Source organism: Amphiura filiformis, chromosome 6 (assembly GCF_039555335.1).
Source record: "Amphiura filiformis chromosome 6, Afil_fr2py, whole genome shotgun sequence".
Classification (NCBI taxonomy): Eukaryota; Metazoa; Echinodermata; class Ophiuroidea; order Amphilepidida; family Amphiuridae; genus Amphiura; species Amphiura filiformis.
This window is the reverse complement of record NC_092633.1, coordinates 577874-593846: the sequence shown is the minus strand read 5'-3', so window position 1 is coordinate 593846 and position 15973 is coordinate 577874. Positions and strand designations below refer to the sequence as shown.

At 38.7% G+C, this 15973-nt stretch overlaps 2 protein-coding genes across 2 annotated transcripts in view; both read right to left on the bottom strand.

Annotated features, from left to right (window-relative positions):
• LOC140154790 (density-regulated protein-like) overlaps positions 1-15973 on the bottom strand; it is a 260777-nt gene that overhangs the window by 162269 nt on the left and 82535 nt on the right. The gene's annotated exons all lie outside the window — the stretch shown is intronic.
• LOC140154785 (carbonic anhydrase 1-like) overlaps positions 1600-15973 on the bottom strand; it is a 36439-nt gene continuing 22065 nt past the window's right edge. The window contains exons 5-10 of the mRNA XM_072177352.1: positions 14677-14772; positions 12493-12556; positions 10657-10823; positions 7627-7759; positions 4224-4340; positions 1600-3237 (exon numbers count right to left, since the gene is read on the bottom strand). Of these exons, the coding sequence (XP_072033453.1) occupies positions 3173-3237; positions 4224-4340; positions 7627-7759; positions 10657-10823; positions 12493-12556; positions 14677-14772 (642 nt within the window). The 3' untranslated portion in view covers positions 1600-3172. The remainder of the gene's footprint in view (positions 3238-4223; positions 4341-7626; positions 7760-10656; positions 10824-12492; positions 12557-14676; positions 14773-15973) is intronic.

Sequence of the window (15973 nt, the reverse complement as noted above, 5' to 3'; positions counted from 1 at the left end):
TGTGTACACCACATAGACACTGGGTAATTACAATGCATGTGTGCAAGTGGCGTCACTGTCCTACGTAATTTGTGGGAGAAGATGCATTTTTAGTTGAAATCACGTTTTTGACCCCTGTGACCCCAGCGTGACCTTTGAACCCACGAGTTTCATGTGACATGTAGGGGCACAGTCAATGATCATTGTGACCAAGTTAGGTCAAAATCGATGTAAGCATATGAGTGCTAGAGCAAATGTAATGGTTGACAGAAGAAAGAAGAAAGAAGAAGAAAGAAGAACTAGACTTAGCTGTGGTCTAAGACCACGAACACAGCCGTGTTGTGACCCCTTAATGACCTTTGACCCCAAAATATATGAAAACCTCATAGACATTGGCTAATGTCAATGTATGTGTGCACGTGGCATCACTTTGCCATGTAATTTGTGGCAGAAGGGGCATTTTGAAGGTTTTATGTCTCAGACCGGAAGTGACCCCTCAATGACCTTTTACCCCAAATAAAAAAATACTACGTATACACTGAGGAACATCAATTTATGTGCGAATGTACCGTCTCTGTGCTATATTTTTCTTGGCTGATAAAACTTTTTGAAGTTATTTCGTTTTATACCGGAAGCGACCCTTAATAACCTTTGACCCCAAATCTGTGTACACCCCATAGACACTGGGTAATAACAATGCATGTGTGTAAGTGGCATCACTGTCCTACGTGATTTGTGGGAGAAGATGCATTTAAAGGTATTTCGTTTTATACCGAAATTACCCCTTAATGACCGTTGACCCCAAATAAAAAAATACCATATATACATTGAGTAAACACAATTCATGTGTGAACATACCATCACTCTCCTAAGATTTTCTTAGCTAATAAAAATTTTTGAAGATATTTCGATTTATACCGGAAGCGACCCCTTAATAACCTTTGACCCCAAATCTGTGTACACCCCATAGACACTAGATAATAACAATGCATGTGTGCAAGTGGCGTCACTGTCCTACATAGTCTGTGGAAGAAGATGCATTTTAAAGGTATTTCGTTTCATACCGAAGTGACCCTTAATGAGATTTGACCTCAAATAAAAAAAATACCACATATACATTGGGTGACTGAAGATCATATGCGAACATACCGTTACTGTCCCATGTTTTACTTAGCTAATAAATTTTTTTAAAGGTATTTCGTTTTATACCGGAAGTGACCCTTAATGACCTTTGACCCCAAATCTGTGTACACCACATAGACACTGGGTAATAACAATTCATGTGTGCAAGTGGCGTCGCTGTCATACGTAAGTCGTGGGAGAAGATGCATTTTAGTTGAAATCACGTTTTTGACCCTTTGACCTCTGCATGACCTTTGACCCCACAAGTTTCATGTGACATGTAGGGGCACGGTCAATGATCATTGTGACCAAGTTAGGTCAAAATCGATGTAAGCGTTTGAGTGCTAGAGCAAATGTAATGGTTGACAGAAAGAAGAAAGAAGAAGAAGAACCTGTAAGAAAAAAGACACAGCCGTGACTAACGTCACGGCTGTGTAAAGAAAGAACCTGTAAGAAAAAAGACACAGCCGTGACTAACGTCACGGCTGTGTAATGATAAAGGTTAATCTGTTCTTTTCATTCTCGATCGTTAACCTTTGGAACATTTCACATGCATACTGATTGTCTCAATGCCTTCTCGGGCCATTATATTAATTTAAATATTATTGTGAACACGTAGAACGATCTGTTGATCAGAATAAATATTGAATAAAATTGAATCCCATCACATCAATTCAAAACTATAATACACCCTTTTTTGAAATACTGGTTACCAGCTACTTAAAATGTATGTAGTGCGTGTAAATAGATTACCTATACCGTAATAACAAGTTATTCTGTCACATAATCTGAACAGATTGTGAATGGGAATTCCATTGGCATAAAACTTATAATTATGAGAGAGAGAATACATAAGTGACTAAAAGCAAAAGCGATTCCTTAAAACCGATAAAACTAACTTATAAATAAAGTGGTCTGTATGTGAAGAATGTTGGTTTTGTTCTGCGTATTTTGATACCTCATTCCTGCACGGTGCGACTTTATTCTAAGTTATGCATAAAAGATGGAGTTTCAAAACGGACACATTTGGATATTTCCTCCAACGGGGTGACCATCGCGTCCGCCGCCTTTTGTAACGGTATCATTACAGCGTGATAGAATAACGATCACTGCTCGTTTTTTTCATTCATATTGGTAAAAATTTGCGGAAATAATGCTGCATCGCGCCGAATGAGTGTCAACATCAGAGTAACAAAATTATCCATCAATCGACCACTGTGTCTTCCAAGCCGGTACTATATACATAAACTGGGCTCAAAAAGAAACTTATAATTTTTCACATGGTCATATCTTGAAAATCTGTTCATCAAAATGAACCAAAATTACACACAGGATTACTTCAATACTCTACTCTATGACACGTCAATATCCAAACGGTTACCTTACTGACACAACTGCAAAATGTACTGGCATGGAATCGCTTGCTGTATCACATGTAACACCCTGGAAATTTCGGCATAAGACACGTGAAGAAGTCAAAACAAATGAAGGTATAATCGTGAGAGAGTGTTGGGGCGCACGGAGCATATATGTGTTCGTGTTTGCCTATGTCGGGGAGTGTTTATGTTCGTTGGGTACGAGTGTTATTTTGGTGAGACCATCCCGAGACTGGAAAGTCCACATTGCTGTTACAATTGCTTTACACACAATGGGCTCTGACATGTGGTCCAGGCTAGAAAGCGGTTCCATATCAGTGTATTTTGCTGTTGTGTCAGTTGGGCAACTGCTTGATTACTGACAGGTGTTTAGAGTAGAGTATCGAAGTAATCCTGTGTGTAGTTTTGGTTCATTTTGATGGGCAGGATTTTAAGATATGACCTTTGAATAATTTTAAGTTTCATTTTGAACCCAGTTTATAAATTTATATATATATTGTTGCATATAACTTAAAATTAATTAGATGGCAAATAGAAAATAGTACTTTAAAATACCATTGTCTAAGATCAAAATGAAAAACCCAATAGCTATCGAAATCAGCTTGGTCATGTCAGGGAAGTGTGGTCATAATTGTACAAACTGCAATAGTCTTCAATTACGATATACTTCGGCATGTAGGCCTACTGGGTGTTTCCTAGGGTCGTTTTCGTTGCTTCCGTTGCTTGCCCGGGAAAGTTGGTACATAAGTACAGATTTCAACTGTAAATAAATATAAGAAAAGTTACAAATTTAGAAGTTTACTTGATTGATAAAGGTTCTTTTTCAGATCCAAGTAAATGATACTACTCACTCAGAAATATTTTAATTCCTATCAGGAATCTTGTTCACTCTGGTACCGATGTTTCTAGATGTTTTTAGCACCGGCAACACTTCTGTCTGGTTTTGATGACGTCACCAAACTTTCTTGTTGCCGAGTATTTATGACCTGGTCATAAATTTTGTCCAGTCGGTAGGCCCTCTCGTCTTTATTCATAGTGTCTTTTCCTCTACTCCTGATCCAGATTGCTTCCTTTAGCCAGCGTGTAGTTTTGTCGGATTCTCCAGATTGCTTCCTTTAGCCAGCGTGTAGTTTTGTCGGATTCTTGGTCAATAACCTGAGCCTCCCCACCCAATTACGTGGGTTTGGTTGGCAACATGTTCGGCAATGGCAGCTTTGTGGATTTATGAACCGGATGCTTTTCTTTGTGAACGGGTGAAGCTCTTGGCGCTTACTTTTTCGCTTTCCGACTTGTGTTCTGTTAATCTAGTCTTAAACAGGCGGCCTGTTTCCCCGATGTAAGTTTTGGGGCAGTTCTGACAAGGTATCTCGTAGATCACTTCTGCTGATTGTAATGGGTCGCGCTTGTCTTTTGGGTGAATTAACATGTTACGTATCGTGCGGCGGGGTTTCATACCGGTGGAAAAGCTATGTTTTTAAAAAAACCGTAGAAACCCTCCCGGAGAGTCCCTCCACGTATGGGACGACCACAAGACCTTCGCTCATCTCCTATGTTCAATATACTCTAGATTAACAAGTCAGAAAGCGAAAAAGTAAACGCCAAGAGCTTCACCCGTTCACAAAGAAAACATTTGAAACTTGTCCTCTGCAGTCGACACCCGCGCGAAGAGAATGTGTATTTACTTGTATCCTTTTGCTTAATTGACACATTTTTGAAATTTTTAGGCGTAGGCATACTCTGACTTACCCAAACATAGGTCTTGATAGTCTTCACAGCAGTCTCCATAGCTGCGACATACAGCATTACACTGACACGGTGAATTCATGTCCATCTCTTCTCCACATCGGTCCTCGCAAGATGCAACTTAGGATTAAAAGAAATGAAATCAACCATTTAATCAACCATTATTGCACACATTTTTCTTAATCAAATGTATTAAGAACAACAACAAAGGCCAAAATATGTAATGAGTATATTGATGGATTGTCAGTAACTTGGTGGATGTGATCACCTTATGGCGCCAAAAATGGTCATGGTCATCCGAAGTCCAACTGAATAATTATACATTATTTGAATGTCATGAAACTTGGTGGATGTGATCACCTTAGAGCCCCAAAGATGTTCATGGTCATCCGAAGTCCAACTGAATATACATTATTTGAATGTCGTGAAACTTGGTGGATGTGATCTTCATTATTTGTTACAATTCAGAATTAAATGTAGACTATTTATAGCACATATTTTTAATGTCATTACCATAAATAATATGGTTATTTACCATAAATACTGGTATTTCCCATCCGCTAAATTTTTTTCACACTCAAAACAAATTACCAGTATTCAAGGCACTTGTCAATGGTGGACAAATCAAGGTACAGACCCGAGAAATATTTTGGCATATATAAAATTGGAATAAAATTCTCTGTCTCCTAAACCACATAAATTTAGCACGATTGGGTATCACGAATATATATGTTACTAGATTTCGCGGTTCTCGGGTCGGGCGGTTCTCGTGATAGGCCTATTTCACAATATCCAAAACCCGTTACCAATATATACCTGCCCTGACCTTTCAAACTACTTTGAAATGCGTCTCTCAATGATCAAGACCCAACTTGACACAACTTAATCAAATATGTTTGTTTTGTAGCTGTGATACTTCCTTAGGTAGTTCGGTAGGCCTACCCATAATCTGAAATCCACCATTCGCCTCTTCCAAGCCCTGTCCATTGGAGGCTGTTACTAAAGTAATAAAATCAATCGGGAGAAACGTGATTGTGTACGCAAACGCGGTTATAGCCCTTACCATAACTGATTATTTTTATGTTAACCATTCTGGAGGACCCCGGAAATAGTCATGTTCTGCTGAAATAGGCCTATATGCACGTGTTCCGTATATCGAAATATATGTATTGAAAATAGGCCTATTGGTCCGTTGAGATCACAGAATTAGAGAAGGAGAACCGGGACTCCCTATACCGCCACCCCAGACAAACGAGAACCTAGACCAATGACTTTTACTCGCGTAGTGAAGCCGACACTGCTTAGCAACGAATTTGACAAGGACGCATACCCGGACGCAAACAAGCAGACATGTTCGCGTCTATGGAACATGTTGCATTTGACGCGGCGTTAACGGCGCAGTAATCACGCAAACGAGCGCGTCAAACATGTATGCGATATTTCTCCGCGCCTAGTAACCCCGTCAATCCGTCAATATCACCTTGGATACGGGGCTTCACCTCCCGCTGTGGTAAAGGATGGGCAGTAATAGGTCTAGGTGGTATGTCTATGACCGCCACGTACAATTGCGCCGTCAGCTATTGGGAGAAAATTGGGGGTATTCGGGTCCTTGCCGACGGTGCGCGGAGACGAACGAAAACAATTCTGCGTCTCATCTGAAGCGTCTTGGTACTCGTGTGCAGGGCGCATCAAGTGCGTCTCTCAAATGCGTCCTTCATCCATGTCGCGCTTGCACGACAACGATTGCCTCGAGCGCATTCCGAGGGAAACCGAATACCCCCAATTTTTGCTCCATGCCTGTATCAAGATCAATCAATCAATATATTTTATTAACATTCACCAAACAAACTGGTATAGTTAATATTTACAAATACAAATATTTACAATTGAAATTGCAATATTAAAGTTACAAGTACAAATATTTACAATTATAGAAGAAATGGCGATCAAGATATGGCGATCAAGTCCTGGTTCTCTGGTTTTAATTCTGTGGTTGAGATGCACCTGTTAGTCACACTGTAATGCTTTCCGATGCGTGCACTGTACTCCGCGCACAATCCCGTTGATACTCCGCGATAGCGCACCGCGAGCACGCGATGGTTCCCCGCGCGAACGCGATAGCGCGCGGACAGACGGACAAACTCTCTATAATTAGTATTAAGATGATGTGCAGTTAATATTCATATACATAGGATGCTTCAGTTTTGACACAAAAAATATTTCATTGAAAACCCTTCCACTCATCTATTTCAAAAAGGTAATACGCTTCCCTAGAATGTGCAATAAATTAGCATTAAAAAGATGAGTAGGATTAAACCAACTATCTCATTCTAGCTCAGGACATTCAGAGGGGGGGGGGGCTAGTTTGGCTTTGGGTAGAATGTGCCGCTGAGAATTTGAAATTTTAACCCATTAAGGGAAGGGGTATGAACGTTTGGACAGTATGTATTGTGGGACATTAGAGCACATCAGACATATCGAATTGCATTCTGAATACGAAGAATGGCCTTTTGATATCAAATAATTTTGATTTTTGAAATTCGCAATGTAATACACATTTTATGGCAAATCATTAAAAATTGATATTTTGATATTTAACAGTACTCGAAGAAAACTTTATAAATCTGATGATTTCTACCTAAAGTGTATGTAGGTGGGATGAAAAGCCGACGATCAATTGAAAATTTGACCTTTCGTATTGAAGATATGGAATTTTTTATCCCAAAACACCAAAAAAAATTAGGTCTTTTGGGGGAAAAAATATGAAAGGTCAAAATTTTCAATTGATCGTCGGCTTTTCCTCCCAGCTACATACACTTTAAGACTATATCAGTAAATTTATAAAATTTACTTCGAGGACTGTTAGTGTTATATCTCCAAAATGTGAAAAATATCAAATTTTAATAATTTGTCATAAAATTTGTATATGTATCGTGAATTTCATCAATTGAAAATTATTTGATATCAGAAAGACATGCTTCGTATTCAGAATGCAATTCGATAGGTCTGATGTGTGTGCTCTCATGTCCCACAAAAAATGCTGTCGAAACGCTCAAAACGCTCATTCCAGTTCCCTTAAGCTACCAATTTTTCAAGCAAATTGGATCCATCGATATACCAATAATCAAAATTTTCAGTCAAATTGAACAACTTTCTTAGTTTTTACATCTTTTTCCCAACAGTTTGGCGAAATTTTCAACATTTCCGAAAAATGGCCTATTTTCCTAAAAAGAAATGTGAAGAAAATATTGAAAAAGTACTGGTCCATATACCAAAATTGGCCTAAAACGGTAGGATCATTGCTGTACCAAAAGGCCGAAAATGCTACCCAAGTTTGCGGCACGTCACATTATGGTCATTTGTACCCCCTGGTCATTCATTTTGGGGCAAATCGGGTGATAATTACCGACACCCCGATACAGTGTGCGGGTATTCAGAGGTTGCACAGGACGATAGTTGTCCACGATTGGTTCCTCTGCGTCTGGATCCTCTAATTGTTGCTCTTCCGTCAACTCGGATAATCCACGAAGCGCTTCAAGCTGTTTGATTAAATGAAAATAAAAAGGTTGTGTTAGAAGAGGGAAATAAGGAAAATAATCTAGCCTTTAGTCTTTTGTATGGTATACATCTATGCAGGTAGGGGAGAGGGTTCGCGGTAGCACCCCACCAAAAATAATTCACGAAATGTCCACTTTTTGCTATTTAAAAAAAAATAATAAAAACGTTCAAAAGTGAAAAATCACCAAAAGAACTTGTAAACAAGTTTACCTTGTTTCCTATAGTCCTAGGTGTATGTTCAAATTTCTATTTTTAACCCGATGAAAATCTAATGTTTACAATTTGGCCAAAAACTCCCCGAAAAAAAAACTCAGTTTTGTCGTCATATTGTCATCGAGGCATGCTGGTGCGGCACATTTTGGTATCAATGGAAAGAGAGTACCCATACCCATCTCAAGGTATCAAATAACGCATACACTTGGCCTATATCATTAGAGAATGAATTTAGAGAAAAGCTTCTGATAATTACAAACACTCGCTGAGCAGCAAGACCTTCCTCTAAGCTTTTAATCCGATAAGCTGATTATCTATTTGTTTTCATGAATTGGAAGACATTCTTTGATGTATTACTGAGCTCAATCATCTGAAATTACTGGAGCGTGAGCCACCCAGGTTGGTGGCTCAGCATAGTATTTTATTAACAGAAGGTTTTCTCCAAATTCGTTTCCTAATTAGTACAGCATCATTTTCTTTTTGAAGCAGCGCCCGCAGGCGATGCTTCCCTATTTAATTTCACTGAAATGGCTTGCATACGATTAGGTGATATTCCTCAACTTTCGTTGATACACCATTCAAAATACATTACGATAATCGAGCTCAAATGAGCCTAGAATATTACAGGTTAGGCGCATGCACATGCTGTATTATGTTATGAGTTTGATTTGCATGGCAGTACATGACTGAGAAAGAGAATAAGCATAGTTTGTCTTTTTAACAGTCTGTGCAAGGGTTGGCCGGTTTGTAGTATGTATTGACAGTGTAAGTAGAGGTTAACTAAGGTGAGACCACTTGTATGATGATTTTCCAACTGTCATGGTAGCCGATACGCTACGCTACGATACCACACCACTCCACGCCATACATAAATTCTGCCAGTCACATTTCCCCAATATGAATTTTTTTTAAAGTAAAATTTCAATTTTAATTTTACTTCATTAAAGTTTGGCGGAGGCGGGGTTCGAACTCACGGCGGCGGACTGCTTTGGACACACTATAAACCCATCAGCGCCTTGGACCACTCGGCTACTTGTCTTGTTGGAATTCATTTGGAACTTATTCGAAGATATAATCGCAACTTCAACATAGGCCTACCACGTGACAAGCAAAGGCAGAAAACGTACCATATTTTGGAATTATATTTCAAATAAAAACATTTATGTGTATTATTAGCGCTCAATTGTGGTTAACTGCGTGTTTTATACAAAAAAAATCAACGATAAGCATGATAACTGGGCGTCTATATGGACAATACATTATATCGATTTTGACACGTGCTTGTGTCTCAGTACATTTCCATGGTCAGTAAAATACTATAGAGAAAAACCTACCATTTTTCTTGTATACACGTTCGATGTTTTTATCAATTACATCAAAAATCCATTTTAGACCCCAAATGTTTCTTCGGGAAATAAAAGATTAGAATACCATAAAAACGAAACAGTAATCTTTTGCCGGGTCTAATGTTATTTATACATAGATTTTTTAACGTTTTTTCTATCCTTATTCTTGCTCAATTAAAAAAATATTTTGGTGTATATAAAATTTAAATAAAATTCTCTGCTTCATAAACGACCTCAAATATGCCACAATTGGGTATCATGAATAGTTATATATGATGTGCAGATAATATTAATATTTTCTTTTATACAGAGGATGCTTCAGTTTTGACAGGAAAAATATTTTCTTGAAAACCCTCTCACTCGGTTATTTCAAAACAGTAACCACGCTTCCCTAGAATGTGCAATAATTTAGCATTAAAATTTTTCTTATTCTAACAGCAAGCGTTTCTAGAATGAATTATGGCGAAATGTGGTGTACTACGATACGCTACGCTACGATACGATATACGCCTACATACTTTTGATTCATTATAAAGAATTCACTCACTCATCACTCACTAATCACTCGCTCGCTAATGAAAATTACCATCGGAAATTATGAATTAATTCTTTGTCTTTGGATTAAAAGTTAAATCAAAATCACGTTTTAATTACACTAAAAAAACGGGGGTCATTATTATTTGATTTAAGGCTCTTACACAAAGTTACGGAAACTATGATAGGCCTACATAAACTGATGATAGGCCTACATAATCACATTATCATGTTCAATTTATCAGTTGACAACTTGTAATGATAGTTGTTAGAATTCTAGAGACCGAGGATCAAAATATTAACTCGTGATCAATCGTGACTAAAGAACAGGGAGTCATGATTGATTGAAGGCATCTCAATAAGAAATTGTTTATATTTAGGCCTATATTGAGTATATTTCGGCAGTAATCACGTTCATAATCCGCCCTTTACACGGGCTTTCACAATAAAAAAAAAAAAGCAAACATGAAGTTAACACATAAACACAAAGAATAATCATATGACAGTATTAAGATCCTAAACATCGGACATGTTGAGTTCCAAAATTGTTTAATAAGTAATAAAATACAACAGTAAAACATCTACCCCCCCTTACAAAATAAATCATCACATATTCCAAAATTTCAAAGATTTCCTTTGACGCTGCTTAACCCTTTTAAAGGGTTTTTTTTATTATCAGAGGAGGCTAACCCCTTGGTAAGACGTGTTGTCAAAAATAAGGTAGGATAAATGCCATGAAACTACGTTTTCAGATTAGAAGAGTGTGGTCAATAATTATAGTATACCTGCTCTTCAGACATTTTGATGGTCTCATCAAACACAGTCCACACGACGCTCTCATAACAACCTGGTGTAGTGAGGGATCCATTGTAGCGGTGAAACTTGGACAAATCAGATGGGATTAGCCCAGATACGGCAAACAATTCCGATTCTGTAAAGTCGTATTGGTCTCCTGAAAGGATAGGTTAACGATAAAAAGTGGGGTTTTAGGTTTGTTTGTGTAGTGTTTTTGGAAGCATTTCTCTTGTATTTGATCATCTTCTACTCTTAGAAAAAATCATTATAATATATCTAATCACCATCACATTGGGCGCCCCATTCCTTTTGTAAAGGAATTTTTAACTTTCTTCCTTTGTAACAAACCATGGAAGTAATCGCATGTCTATTACTTCCATGAACAAACCCAATGTAAAATATATGCATAGCCTGCATGATGGATGTAACCGGGTGTGCGGACTCCGAAAATTACCCAACATTAATTTGACGAACTTTCCAATTTTTTTAAAAGATTTTGTTAAAAAGCGATGAAAAATTGAGGGCCATCAATAAACCAAAATGCAAAATAGTTGAAAATTCATCCGAGTCTTGACCAAATAGCTGAGAATGCACCCCGAATAGGCCTATGCAGCATCCCCGTATATACTTTCATTCCCATGCATAGTTCAACTAAAATAACAAGAATCCTATCAGATAGGCCTAGATATGATTTTCAAATTATGCATGTATTCAGGGGCGTAACCAGACCTGACCTTCCGGGGGGGGGGCAGATTGAAAAATTTCCCAATTTTTGACCAAACGTTGTAGTATAATTTATGTGCGAGCGATAGCTCGCATTGCGAGCGGGTTGCCGCGAAGCGATAAACGGGTGGGGTCGAGGGGCCCGCCTTAGGGCCCCTGGTGGGGTCCAGGGGCAAAGGCCCGGCGGGGGTCAAGGGGGCGGAGCCCCCTGAAGCTCCTGGTTTTTGGCATAGGCCTATTAGAACCTAAAAAATCAGTGTTTCAGAGTACAAATTTCACAAGTAGTATATAGATCTTCTTCCCTCTTTCTTTCCCTTTTCTCTTCTCCCCTCCCCTTTTCTCTTCTCCTTTCCCTTTTTTCTTCCGTCTTTTTCTTTTCTTCTTTCCCTTTCTCTTCTTCCCTCTTTTTCCCGTTTTTCTCTTCTCCTTCCCTTTTTTCTTCCCTCTTTTCTCTCCTTCCCCCCTTTTCCCCTTCCCAATTTTTTTGCTCTTCTTCCCAGTTTTTTGTGTCCGGGGGGCAGCTTGCCCCCCCCCCCCCCCACTGGTTACGCCACTGCATGTATTCTTCTTCTTCTTCCTTATTTAGTGCTGGCCTCATATGTATGAGTATTATCGCACTGCGTACAGACAAGCTGTACTTATTTTTACTCCGGAACCTATATAGAGTATGGTATATGAGTGTATTTTTGAAGTACAGTCAAAAGTGCCGGGATGATCCCCCTGCTCTTTTCGAATAGCCTGTGACGTTCTTTAACGTGCACACTGAATTAATGTTAGAAATATATACATGTACACGGGACCGACGGCTTAAAGTGCCCTCCGAAGCACAAGCAAGTACAGTGAAGTGCCTTGCTCAAGGACACAAAGAGCCAGCCGAGCTCACTCAGCTCAGGCAGACCTCGGATTCGAACCCGTGACCATTGGATTCACAGTCCAACGCCTTAACCGCTCAGCCACACTCCCCTCACTCGCCATGTAGTTGAATACGGTAATAGTTTATCTTTATTATATTTATTCTTGAAACTGGCTATACGTTTATTGTTGTCAAAAGTTTAAAATAAAGATAAAATATATTTAAAGTAAGGAAATAATCGCCGACTTACCGCTGTATTGGATGTTGTTGAGAGCGTTAATTATCGGATCCCACGCAGAATTATGATCTCCTACCTGCAAGAGATAGTAAGATCAGTCGACATCACTGGAGGACTTTCATCAAAATTACGTTCTAAATTTAGATGAGATAATGTGCATTGTGATTTGGGTTATTGGGCTATTCCATTTAAAATCCACACTACCCCTGTGGAAGATTTTAGAAATATCTTCCACAGGGGGAGTATGTTTTTGAAATATAATTAGTCAGGGCTACTCATTTTGAAATCCATACTCCCTCTGTATTATGGCTTTACCTATATATCGTCCACAACTGGAGTGAGTATTTCAAGTTACTCAAATCTATACTGCGCCAAAAAATATCCTTAGGCCTTACACTTGGAAAAATAATCACAATTTCAAAACTGAACCATATTTGGTTAAATTTATTTGTTTAATATAGATACACTATCTAATCCGGCACATTATGACACCCTATTAAATCCAATGTGACTTCCAGAAGCAAAGTTACAAGCATTTGATTAGACGAAGGTCCAGTAAGTGTTTGCTTGCTCTACACCGACCGATCCAAAATTGGCCAAAATCAGGTCGACCCTTTATTTATTTATTTTTTCATTAGGAAACGAATTTGGAGAAAACCTTCTGTTAATAAAATACTATGCTGAGCCACCAGCCTGTGTGGCTCACGCTCCAGTAATTTCAGATGATTGAGCTCAGTAGCCTAATATATCAAAGAATGTCTTCCAACTCATGAAAAACAATTCTATTACCCCCACGACCCATTATTCAAAATCGCGCACTGTGATTTGTTGAAACGTGTCACGTGACAGACCATTAATTAGCGATAAAGTGTCAAGGGCAACGAACTTTATGTTCTATCATCACAGCGCACATCAGAGCGCACAGCACACCTGCTTATGTAGGGGGGAATGGAATGTCAGGGGTGTGTTATTGTATGTGCATACCTGCTTATAGGGGAGAATGGAATGTTAGGTTGTGTTATTGGAATGTGCATGTACGCTTTGGCTACGCGTATGCGCTCCACCTTGAGGTAAACAACTTGAAATATTTGGGCAAAATATATGATATTTTCTCTTTAAATCACACTATTTTGTGGTAATAGAATAGAAATAAAGGGTGCAGCATTATCCTTTACACGCAAATAATGTGTCCTCGGCAGTAAAAACGTTGAAATAATGGGTTCGGCTGCGCCTCACCCATTATTTACGTTTTTACTGCCTCGGACACATTATTTTCGTGTAAAGGATCATGCATTACCCTTTATTTCTTAATTCGATAATCAGCTTATCGGATTAAAAGCTTAGAGGGAAGGTCTTGCTGCTCAGCGAGTGTTTGTAATTTTTCAGAAGGTTTTCTCCAAATTCATTCTCTAATGTTAGTTTTAAGTTTATAGATTTAATGGTTTTTATTTCTTTTTTTGTGTCTGAATAAGTTCATTTCAAAGCTAAATTTGGCCAACAATATTTTTCTTAAGAAGAAAATCATTAGGCCTACTGTAAACTCATAACATTTATGACCATCCACTCATGCATCAATGTTTCCAATAAACTTGGCGTCTTATGCCTCTAAGTAGGCCTATGCAGCGAATTGAATCAATTTCTATGGTGTATCTTGCGTATTGACGGTCTGAAGTGAAGTATGTATATTTCCACATGATCAATGTTCATTGCCTACACAGGCCTATACAGTAGTGAGTCATTAGAAAATCAAAATAAAAAAATAAATAAAAAATTCCGACCGACCCAACTCAAAAATCCCACTGGAGGGCAAGCAAACAATTTTTTTTTGCCTAATCATGAGAATTAGCTGATTCTGACCAATCTCACGGTCCCCGCAGGGTAGTGTATCGGCGGGCCCGCATTGATTTTCATGGGCATTTAACCCAAAGGTCCGACCATGCCCCATGCGAACTACCTGCCGATTGGCCAAAAAGAAGTTTTCATTATCAATTGGTCCAATCAGCAACATTGTTAGAATAATTTCACCACGCAAAAAAATTGGGGTGAATTATTTGAAAAGCTCCATTCTGATTGGTGATTAAAGTGAAGATATCATGTAATAGACCAATCAGATGCAATGTTAGATCGGCAGGTAATGCTCTGGGGGTTAATATTTCGAGCAAGAACAAATTGGACACAATCATTAGGCCTACTTACCTCAATGAAGAAACCGAGTACAGCGAGTCCCTGTGGTGCCTTGATAGCGTCAGGTATGATGGGAAAATTCACATAATCATAATGGACGATGTGAAGCTGGAATAAAATGATGGGTAAATTTATTATAAATTAGGCAGTTGGGCGAAATTATGAGGCTAAAAACTTATGGTCTAATGATCATTTCTGGAAATAAGTTTTTCTGATGCGAAGAATAGCCTATAAGGTTGGCCGCACCCCAGTAAAACAATTTTGTTTTTGTTTACTTTAAGGGGTGATGGGGCATGAGCGTTTGGACAGTATTTATTGTGGGACATGAGAGCACATCAGACATATCTAATTGCATTCTGAATACGAAGAATGTCCTGACATTTTTAAATTCGCTATATAATACACATTTTATGGCAAATGATTAATTTGTCATAAATCGAAACTATTTTTCTTGATATTAATATTCAAGAATCAACAGCTGTTTTAGTGTATTCTTCGTAACAGATTTAATTCAAAACGTTGTGATTTTAATGACTGGATCAGTGGCGTAGATTTCTTTTTGACATGGGGGGGGGGTGGTGTTTGAAAAAATTCTTGAAATACATTGAATCCAGCACCTTTTGGCGACATAATAAGTTTATGGTACAAATGCGGAAATAGCTTGAAATGTTGAAATATGATGCAAAAGTGGAATAAATTACCAGTCGCTCAGCCTATCTCGAACAAAATCGCCATGCATGAAGAACAAGTGGATTCGTCGTACTATCACGGCAATTTTTGACACGAAAATATAGGGATGATGACGCTGTGAGGGGGGGCAAAGATTTAGATTTTTTGCCGGTCGAGAGGGGGGGGGAGGTAAGCTATTTTTGGCAGGCCGAGAATGGGGGGGTGATTTTGACGGGCCGTTCGGAAATTTTACCCCCGGGGGCTTATAATTATTGCACTATACATGTATAAATTATTTCAATATACATCTTTTCATTCATGTCATTGTTGCAACTTGAATAGCATAGGTCTATGCCCCGGGTTTACCTGCCAAAGACCTTCTCGACTTAATTTTTTTCAGAACGGGTAATTACGGGATCATTATGGTGAAAGTATGCACATCAGTGATAGCGCTTGTGGGTTCTACCTGGTTGAAGGTGTATGGAGATGTGGCATAGGTCTATGCCCCGGTTTACCTTTCAAAGACCTTCTCGGCTTCATGTTGTCTATAGGCCTACGTGTCATTGGATCATATGTGACCGTACACGATGAATGAGCCGTAAATTCCTCCCCTGGTCAATTTTGTTTTATTTCGTGTTTA